Source organism: Chrysochloris asiatica, unplaced genomic scaffold (genome assembly GCF_000296735.1).
Source record: "Chrysochloris asiatica unplaced genomic scaffold, ChrAsi1.0 scaffold00061, whole genome shotgun sequence".
NCBI lineage: Eukaryota > Metazoa > Chordata > Mammalia > Afrosoricida > Chrysochloridae > Chrysochloris > Chrysochloris asiatica.
Genome location: NW_006408579.1, coordinates 16,027,178 through 16,037,623, shown reverse-complemented (window position 1 = coordinate 16,037,623; position 10,446 = coordinate 16,027,178). Strand labels below are relative to the sequence as shown.

General features: G+C 39.6%; 1 protein-coding gene across 2 annotated transcripts in view; it reads left to right on the top strand.

Annotated features, from left to right (window-relative positions):
* CD96 (CD96 molecule) overlaps window positions 1-10,446 on the top strand; it is a 166,181-nt gene that overhangs the window by 124,819 nt on the left and 30,916 nt on the right. For both annotated transcript variants that reach the window (XM_006864191.1, XM_006864190.1), the window contains one exon: window positions 282-374. In XM_006864191.1, coding sequence (XP_006864253.1) covers window positions 282-374 — 93 coding nt within the window. The remainder of the gene's footprint in view (window positions 1-281; window positions 375-10,446) is intronic.

Sequence of the window (10,446 nt, the reverse complement as noted above, 5' to 3'; positions counted from 1 at the left end):
GTAGTGAGGTTGGCCCAGGATCGGACATTGTTTTGTTCTGCTGTGCATGGGGTCGCTATGAGTCGGTTCCGACTCGATGGCACCTGACAACAACAACAAACCCCTATCTTGAACAATATAGACCCTCAATGATTTGTTAGATGTATAAAAAAAAAAAAGGAAGGTTTGGCATTTATTGTTTGGTTTTGTTTGATTTTTTTTTTTTCCTAACTAAGTCAATACCTTATCTCCATATTACAGTACTTGGATCATTTAAAACTTATGTTTGATACTATTTTCAGGTTCTGTGACTCCTCCAACAGATCCTCCACCCAATGTTATGGAATCTACTCTAACTGCTCAATCTTATCCAGCCAGCAGCATTTCATCTACAAGTAAGAGTATTTGCAAACTATTTTCTTTGTATTTGCTATTATTCTTTTATTCAAGCAATATGATAATGAAAAAAATTCAGAAAGCCTGTTTGATTCATGATATTTTTATTTACCTGTGACATATAAATATATTAAGTACTGGTCTCACGGTATCAAAGAGTTAACACAGCTTACAAAGTCCTTTGAAGCTCTGCGAAATTCAGATCTATAAATATCCAGTGAGAAACTTAAATTCTATATTTATTATTAAATAGGCTAATAAGTTGACAGTCCTCTTTTACAACTCTGCTCTTAGTGAGGTGTTTAAGAAATGGGTTGTAAATGGGAATCCTGTGGACCAGAGGTAGTAAGATAGTTTTTCATTTAATTTGTTCTCATTCATGCCTATTTTGACAAAGTTCATGGATAAGGACTATGAATTCAGCTCTCCTTATTATTGCATTACTAACAGTGGAGGCAGTCTGTAACTATGGCAAAGGAATAGCATTGACTCTTAAAAGTTGACATTGATGGAAACAAACCATAAATCCCCATATCCATGACCTTAGTGTCTAACAAAGAACCATAGCAACTTTCTACAATATAATACAAAAAATAAGGTAATATGCTATGTAAAGAAAGGTATGATTTTCATATCTATTTTAGCTCAATGACAATTAAAAATGGAGTTTACAAAAGCGCTTGATAAGAATGTACAATTCCTTTGATCTATAGCCTTCGACCTATTCCATGTAGTCACTCTTGGCGATTGCTAATTCTCAAGAAATGTAGCATGTGATAGAGTGAAAGATGCCACAGATCAGAGTGTTTGCACTCATCAGTTTTCTTATTCTTAATGTTTTGTATTTTTTGTGTGTGATGTTTCTCTTTCATTTCCAACTCATCATTCTGCTATCAATTGGAATAGAATATGGCATTCTCCATCCAACAAACATAAGGTCAATCAATAATTATAGCTGTATCTCTATAAACCCGTTGCCATTAATTTGGTTCCAACTCATAGCAATTCTATAGGCCAGAAGTATCCTATAGGTTTATGGAAGCAGACTGCCACAACTTTCTCCTGTGGAGTAACTAGTAGGTAAATCTTTATGGACCTTTGTCGATTCATTATCTATTGCTACAAGAGAGCCTCAAAACTTTGAATCTTAAAAATTGTATGCCGTCTCACATGGTTTCTGGGGAATCAGAAATCCAGGAGCATCTGTGGTTCTGGTTCTGGTTTTTTCATATAAAGTTTTAGTCAAACTGACATCTGGAGTTTCAGTGATCTAAAGACTTGACTAGGGCTAAAACTGTCTACTTCCAGGCTCAAATATGTTTGCAGTAGAAGTCAGGGCCTCGCCACATTGATAGATGGTTTCCCCTAGGCCGAGTAATCCAAAAGACAGAGTGACCAAGGCAAAGTCACAGTGGCTTTTTATGACCTTATCTCCAAAGTTGCACCATAACTTCCATTTTATTTCATTTGTTAAGAACAAGTCATTAAGACTATTTTCTACCCAAATGGAGGGGAATTCATTTCCATTTTTGAATGGAAGTATATCAGAGCATTAAAGATAAATTAAAACCACCATACTCTGCCATTTAGATATTAAATTCATATAAAATAGAAAAGAGTTAGATCTTGGACTCCTGGTATGGTACTGTAGGATAAACACTGGACTGCTAATTGCAAGGTCAGCAGTCAAACCCACCAGCTACTCTCAGGAAGCCTATAGAGAATCACTGAGTCAGAACCAACTCAACAGCACACCACCACAACAACAATATAAGGGAAAATAAATTACAGTCAAGTCAATATATTTATTAAACTAAACAGAAAATAGCCTAAGTGAGTTACTGTTCCACTGTTTAAGGTGGTATATTTGGGATGTTTCTAGAAAACTGTCTTAGTCTGGGTACTCTAGAGAAACATGCCAGTGAAGCTTCGATATAGATATAGATATCTTGTTGTTATTGCTGTTATTAAGTGTTGTTGAATCGATTCCAACTCATAGCAAACCCTTAAGCTTCAGTGCTTTATCCAACAGCACCTCACCAGGACTCCATGTATCTATATCTGAATCCTGATGTGATGCTATAGGATAAGAACAGGACTACATGAGTCAAAACCGACTAGATGACACTTAATAGATGACATTTAACAGTAACAAATATATAAATATTTGGTGTGGTGCTGTGGATTAATGTGCTGGACTGCAAAGCCATTTGAATCATAAGATCAGTGATTCAAGCTCACCAGTCACTCCTTGGAAACCCAATACAGGATTGCTATGGGTCGGAACCAATTCATGGCACTGAACAACAATATATATAAATATGTTGTTGTTGTTGTGAAGTACTGTCGAGTTGGTTCTGACCCATAGCAACCCTGTATAGGGTTTTAGAGGAGAAGCTGGTGAGCTTGAACTACCGACCTTGCAGTTCAAATGGCTTTGCAATCAGGCGCATTAACCCACAGCGTCACACCAGGACCCCGTGTATATGAACATAAATAAATATATATATATATATATGCCTTGCCTTGTTGTGCCGTGGAGTCGATTCCGACTCATTACGGCCCTGTACAGGGTTTCCGAGGCTATAAATCTTTACGGGAACAGAAAGCCTCATCTTTCTCCCGCGGAACAGCTGGTAGTTTCGAACTGCTGACCTTGCGGTTCACAGCCCTATTCGTAACCACTGCACTACCAGAGCGTGCACGCTCGGAAACCCTGTACAGGGTTGCTATGGGTCAGAACCGACTCAATGGCAAACAACAACAACAAATATATATATATACACACACACACACACACACACACACACACACACACATACAGAGAGAGAGAGAGGTGGTTTATCATAGAAATGACTCATTGACTCAGCTATAGAGGTGGTCAAGTCCAAAGTCCATGGGTCAGGCTACAGGCTTCTGATTCAGCATACCGTTGGACTGATAAACTAAGACTGGCAGATCAGATGGCAAGCAGGCAAGCAGGTCCAGCAGGAAAGAAGGCAGGCTGCTGACAATTCCTAGGATTGGCAGGTAATAGAGCCAACTACTAGCTCAAGTAAAAGAACCAGAGGTCTGAGGAGGAGACAGATGCAAGATCCAGAACCATCAGAGAGCAAGCAAGTCTTGTCTGAGTGTCCTATCTATTGGAAGCAGCCCACACTCCTGAAGAAGCTTCCCTTCCATTGATTAATTGTTTATAGCAGACCTCATCATAGAACTGATTACATTATATAGATCTCATTATGGAGGATAATTACATCTCAACTGCCAAACCACTGGGAAGCCTGGCCCAGTAAAGCTGACACAAAACCTTAACTATTATAAAATCTGAAAGAAATCTCTAAAGTAAGATCTCAATCCACTGGACTGAGGAGTGGCTTATATCACAGGGTCTCAACCTAGGCAATTTTGCCCACAAGGGAACATTTGACAATGTCTAGAAACATTTTTTGTTATTTTACTGTGGAGTAATTGGGGAGATTGCTATTGGCATCTAGTTGGTAGAAACCATTCATGCTGCTACGCACTCTACAACACAGAACAAGAGAGCTCCACAACAAAAATTGTTGTTGTTGTTGTTATTAGGTGCCATTGAGTCAGTACAACTCATAGCGACCTTATGCACAGCAGAAGGAAACACTGCCCAATTCTGGGCCAACCTCACTACTGTTGCCACACTTGAGTCCATCGATGGTGCCACTTGGCCAATCCATCTCATAGGGGGTCTTCCTCTTTTTCTCTGACCCCTCCACCTTACCAAACGTGATATCCTTCTCCAGCGACTGGTCCCTTCTGACAATATGTCCGAAGTATGAGAGACAAAGTTTGACCATCTTGGCCTCCAAGGAACACTCTGGCTTCACTTTTTCCAAAATGGATCTATTGGTTCTTTTGGCAGCCCATGCACTTTAAATATTCTACTCCAATACCATAACTCAAAGGCATCAATCCTTCTATGGTCTTCCTTATTCACTGTCCAGCTTTCACATGCATATGAGGTGATTGAAAATACCATGGCTTGGGCCAAACACACCTTAGTCCTCAAGCTGACATCTTTGCTCTTCAACACTTTAAAAGGTCTTGTGCAGCAGATTTGCCTAATGCAATATGTCATTTGATTTCTTGACTGCTGCTTCCATGAGTGTTGATAGTTGATCTAAGAAGGATGAAGTCCTTGACAGTTTCAATCTTTTCTCTGTTGATAAGAATGTTGTTTATTGGTCCAATGGTGAGGATTTTTGTTTTCTTTACATTTTATCCAGTCCAAAATGTCAATAGTGCCCAAGTTGATAAACCTGCTTTAGTTCAAGACACAAATGTAATACAAATAGATACCTTTTACTTTACAAAATCTGGATCTTCTGTCAATGTGATTTTTTTTTTAAATCTATATTTAGAAGAAATTCAGTCTGATTTTTTAAGTGAAAACAAAAGTTAAATCAATGATTAATTACATCTTAATAAAACTTATTTTCTTAAAAGAATCATTAGATTACTATTGAAATTTCTAAATTTTGTCTTGAGGATAATTATGAAATCACATGATGACGGGCTTCTTAAGAAGTATTCATCCTTGGGAGGTCCTTTAAGAAAGGAAGCAAGGTGAGGCATTCCAAGGAGATCAACTTCCAAAGGTTGTGGTCTCATCCCAAGGCTGTGGTCTCATCCCAAATTCTAAGATGTAATGAACTATATAATTCAGCCATAACTGCTAAGGTGTATGTCTGACTGCAAACCTCCAATTCTTATTCTTTTTATACTCTATGAAGCAATATATTTTTAACAAAAGTAGAGGGTGATAGAAATGATTCTCTTTAACTGAAGGAGATTCATAACTCATAACAAACTATAAGAGTTTACCCAGGGAAGCCTAGCTCCATTCAACCTGAACCAATTAGTGTTTGTTGAGTCCAGCTGCGTTCCCAGCACTGTCCTCAGAAACTGTAAGCTAAGTGGCGAGATGAGACAAGCCCATCTGACAAATTTAGGGTGGGGCAGTACTGGCATAACTCAGGAACTTCTGTTGCCCTACAGCAGGGCTTCAAACTGGTTCTTCCTGGTTCAGGTATGACCAACACAACGAAACCGGAACTGACCCAAATTTGTGAAATGTGGGTACACCAGGAAAAATTACAGTTGACACACTGCTATGTTTCTCTCCCTCATAGAACACAAGGGCAGCGTATGCATTGCATAGCAAGCAAATCTTTTGACTGACAAAGTAAATGCCCCATTCAAAGATGGTGGCCTACTGCACCACTCTGAAGTTGTGTCACTTTCCACAGTTCTGACAGTTGGCCAATGTCACATCAGGCTCCTAAAAGGACTAACTGTCTCTTTTGAGTCTCCCATTCTGTATCTGCAATCTATAATTTTTCTCATTCAATTATCCTTCTCTGGTACTTCCACATTTTACAAATTCGGGTCAGTTCTGATTTCGTTGTGTTAGCTGTGACTGAACTGGTTTGAACTGGTTCAAAGACCTGCCCTGAGGGAAGCACTGTACCTTTTAATTCACTGCAGTGAATTGTCTACAGGTTATGTAACTCTAGAGAAGGGGCCACAGAAATGCCAGCCCTGAATCTGGCAGCATCTAATACATCCATTCAGTCAAAAAATTTGCCAGGAATGCTTTAAGGTGCTGGGGATATAGTGTTGATCAAGACAACAGAGTCCCATCACACTGAGCTCACAATCTAGCAAAACCTCTTGCCTTGTCTCTCGTTTTACTGGTCAACATATCAGAGACTTATAGGTTCTACCTCTTACTTTTATTTCTGCAAAAGATCCTTAGACCTGAAGACATTGGTCTTGACAGTAAAGTAACTTAGGGGGTGTGATTTGTGTTTAGGAGGCATGATGTTTCTGTTAGTCATGGTAGAATGATTTGGGAAAGGATAGTGAGAATGAAATCACAACTTGAAAAATGTAATCAGTGTCATTGAATTGGTCATGTAGAAATGGTTGAGAAGGGAAATGTTTTGTTATATTTTCACCACAAAACAAAAATTAAGGGTAAGGGGGACTTTAGCTAACCCTTTCTACTTCTGAACACTTAGAGAAAATACCAGATCTAGTCAGAATATATGTATTCTTTGGCTAGCAATAAGATATACATACTAGGTTCCTGGTGAGTGGAGAATTAGACACTCAAGAATACAGACTAAAGGAAGCAGCTTCCCATGTATGCACTAAAACTACTAATGAATGAGCAGGGATCATGCTGACAGATGTATCACCTGATGAAATTAGTAGAACCATAGAGGGAAGCAAGTCAGAAGCTCAGTTAGAGATCAAGGACCTTAGGCTCTAAAGTTAAGAAGGGGGTCCCAGAGAGAATTTTGTCTACAAGGCAGTGAGAAGACTTCTGGTTATTTGTCTGTACAAGCAACCTCTGACCCTTTCATTGGTCATGTCATGCCTATCTTCAAGTGCCAGGATACGCAGTTGCTGTCTGATAGCTTTCCTCTATGTATCCAGGCCATGAAAGGTATGAAACATCAGTTGATGTTGGGGAGAGGGGAGTGGAATTATGGAAGTCTGCTCAGGAAGGAAGGAAATATTTGACTCTGATGAAGGAAACTGAGAGTCAGAACTTCAGATGATCTGCTTAAGCAGAGACATAAAATCAGCACAGGAAATGAGAAGGCAACAGTGCTTTTTGGAGAAGGGGACAGGGAACATACGGTTGCCTAGGTGAAGTGGCACCAGATGAAGGTTAGCTTAACTCAATGGACTATGACCTGAGGTGTAATCTAAAGTACGGGTAGTCATTGTGGCTCTTGGAGTGTGTGAACACTGTGAGTAAACAGAGTCGAGGTAGCAAGAAGTGGGGGGCAAGGAAACAAAGTGATGATTGTAGATTTAAGATATAGAAATGGGGAGGACTGGGATAGAAAACTCACCAGACATTGCCTGCCTACATATGGCAGATAATTGCACTAGTAATATTTATTGAGTACCTCCAATGTGCCAAGCACTGTTCTAAACTAATCAGTATGTGATCTCCACAATATAGTGATATAGGTACTGTTCTTATCCTGGTTTTACAGATGAAGACACAAAGTCCTACAGAAAGTGGAGTCACGACAGAACCCAGACTCTCAGACCTTAGAGCATTGTGTTCTGCTGCCTCTGCTAGTATGTGATCGCTACTCAATTAATGCCTTTAGAATGACTGGATAAATCCCTTCTAGTGTGAAGCTGTTATAGCTGCTGAGTGAAGGGTCAAACATGGTAGTAGTATTAATCTCTGCCTTCTACATGCCAGTGTTTTCATCAGAATGACAATTCCTGAGCTTGAGGTTCATATTTCCTCAGTTGGAAATGTTGGCATTATTATAATTAAATCTTATATCCCAGAGATATGAATCTATAGTATCCAGGCAAAGCTCAAATACCATTCCTTGAGTCCTAGGACATTCTATTCACTCTATCTTTTTTTCCATCTGTGGCCTGGGGGAATATATTTAAAAAAAAAAAAAAAAGGTTGTTATGGAATCATTTTTAATTCATGGGAACCCTATGTGGGCAGTGTAAAACTGCTCCATAGAGTTAGTTATAATCTTTCTGAAGTAGGGTACCAGGGTTTTCTCTTAAGGTGCCTATGAATAGATTTGAACCACCAACCTTCCAGTGAGCTGAGTATTAACTGTCCCACCCAGGTATTCCCGGCACACAGAATTTTAAAGATTTTGCTCTCTTCCTCATATTTGTCAATCCTAAATCAAGGCTGGTTTTCTTTATGACTGGTTTAATTTGGGTATTTTTAAATTCATTTTGTCCCTGTGGGGTGAGGCACCTCTGAGGAATAGCTATCAGGTGACCTATTTTTTCAGTTCATTTCATAATTATTGAGCGTCTACATGCATACCACATGACATGTGTTGAGCTCTGTTCCACTTACTGTTATCTTCCCCCAACGGAGTTCTGAAAACTTTTTCTAGACTAACAATTCAGCAAGATGCACTCCTGCCCCTTACTCAGTCTGCAAGCACATATCCCTAGCCTGCCTCCCATGAGAAAACAAAGGTTGGCTAGAGATTAGGATTTCACACCACCCCTCTCCTTTATGCTGAATTGAAGGTCAGTATCCTCCCATCCTGACAACTGGGATTGATGAGGCTGATTCAAATGTGTTTAGATGTGGCTGATGGCCTATATTCTTTTAAGTGTAATTCTACAGTTAATGTTGCTATGGTTTTTAAAGTCTCTTTGTGCAGTGGGAGAATTGATGGAGTGCAATTACACATTTGTCAAGGAGCCAAGGAAGCCGTGTTGATAGATGCTATGGGGGATACAAAGTAGAAGGTCAAATGAAAATATTGCTATTTGAGAAAATAAGTTGAATTTTCAGGTTCAATTTTACATAGGAATAAGGCAAAGTCTGGAAAAAAAGGAGTCACTCGCCAGGTCACTCACCCAGCAGCCAGACTTTGTAACTAACTTTTTCATTTGAATTTGGTTGATGGAATTAACGAATCCAGGGTAAATTAACAAAGAAACAATTTAATTTTTTCCAGTCATTTCCTGTTAAAGTTAGCTCTCTTGAATACTTTCTTCTTGGCTTCTAAAAGAAATTTCAGGCAGATTCTTGGGCTTTTATGGTGATTTTATATAATAAGCGTCATCTGGTCCCTTTCAGTTTCAAGAACAGACTTGAGTCAATAATTTAAAAGCTGTGTCAAATGTAATGTCAAAAGTCTGAAAAATTAATTAAATCCAAATTCTTCTCCTCTCTTCCTTCAAATGAAAAGGAAGAGCTTTAAAAGCCTTCCGCAAGATGTAGGTGAAGCTTTGTGCTACATGTCTGTCTGTGAGTGAAGGAAGAAAAGACGTGGAAGACACCTTTGTGATTTCCTGGCTCCATTCTCTCCTCCACTGTTGCCTTGCCTCGCTAGTTGAGGAGCAAAAGGTAGTACCAAGAGGGTCAGGCAGGAGAGGAAAGACTTTCCTCAAGAGGGATAGCTGTAATCTCACTGGGGACCTCCTCGATGCATGGAGGAGACAACATTGGCGTCTTGATGTTCTGGGGCACTTGGCAGATTTCTCAGAAATCCCTGGGGTTTGTATCCATCATCTGCTTAGCACATTTGCTCAGATCTGTGCTGGCTCCCAAAACCCCATCCTCAGAGACATGCCAGTCTAGAGGCCTCTTTGCTTCTCTAGCTATTCTTCCTGGGTGAGATTACTTTTCATGGTATCTTATCTTTTCTGGGAAAACATGTACTGTTGTCTACTGTCTGGGTGTGTGTGTGGGGGGTGGGGTTCTCCTCCTTGCCAGCATGGCCTGGTCTTTCTTCTCTAACCCCATTCAGTTAGCTTGCCAGTTAATACAGCTTCTTCAGCCTCAGTCAGGATCTTTGTCTCCAGACTCTGTCCCACAGACCAAGTTCTCTGAGTGATTCTCTTAAAACCACATTTCACTAAGGTGAGGGAACAGATTTTTATAGACACCCACCCATAAGCGGATGGTGTCTATAAAACACCTTGACAGCTCTCTCTCCAAAAAATAAAAGTTCCTCACCCCAGCTTCTTCAACCCCCACCCACTCACACACACACACACACACACACACACACACACAGCTTTGAGGTTGATGGTGAACTAAAGCTGACAGAATCCACTTCACAATGTCTTAACATCTTCTTTACAATGTGGTCTAATATCCTACTTTATAAGTGGGATTACAAGGAGTTCTATTTGAAAATTTAAGTGAATTATTCAAGCATCAGGGTTTCAGAAAAAGCCACTGAAGCTGAAGGAAACATGGTGAAGTGATGTCTATTCATTGAAATGATAAACAGAAAACTGTAGTTTATAATTATACTATGATGGATTGTCAAACAAAAACAGATCTAAAAGTATTGCCCAAGCATAAGGATGCTTGAGGAAAATGAGAGAAGATGAAAAGATCGAGGGAACATTTGAGTGTGGGTAGTTCTTTCCTGTGTGTTATTTAACAAAGAGGAAGAATCTGCAAAACACCATGTAAAACACCTGGTATATAGTAAATGGTCCAACTGCTGTATTTTGATTGTTGTTGTTGTTAAATGCCATTGAGTTGGTATC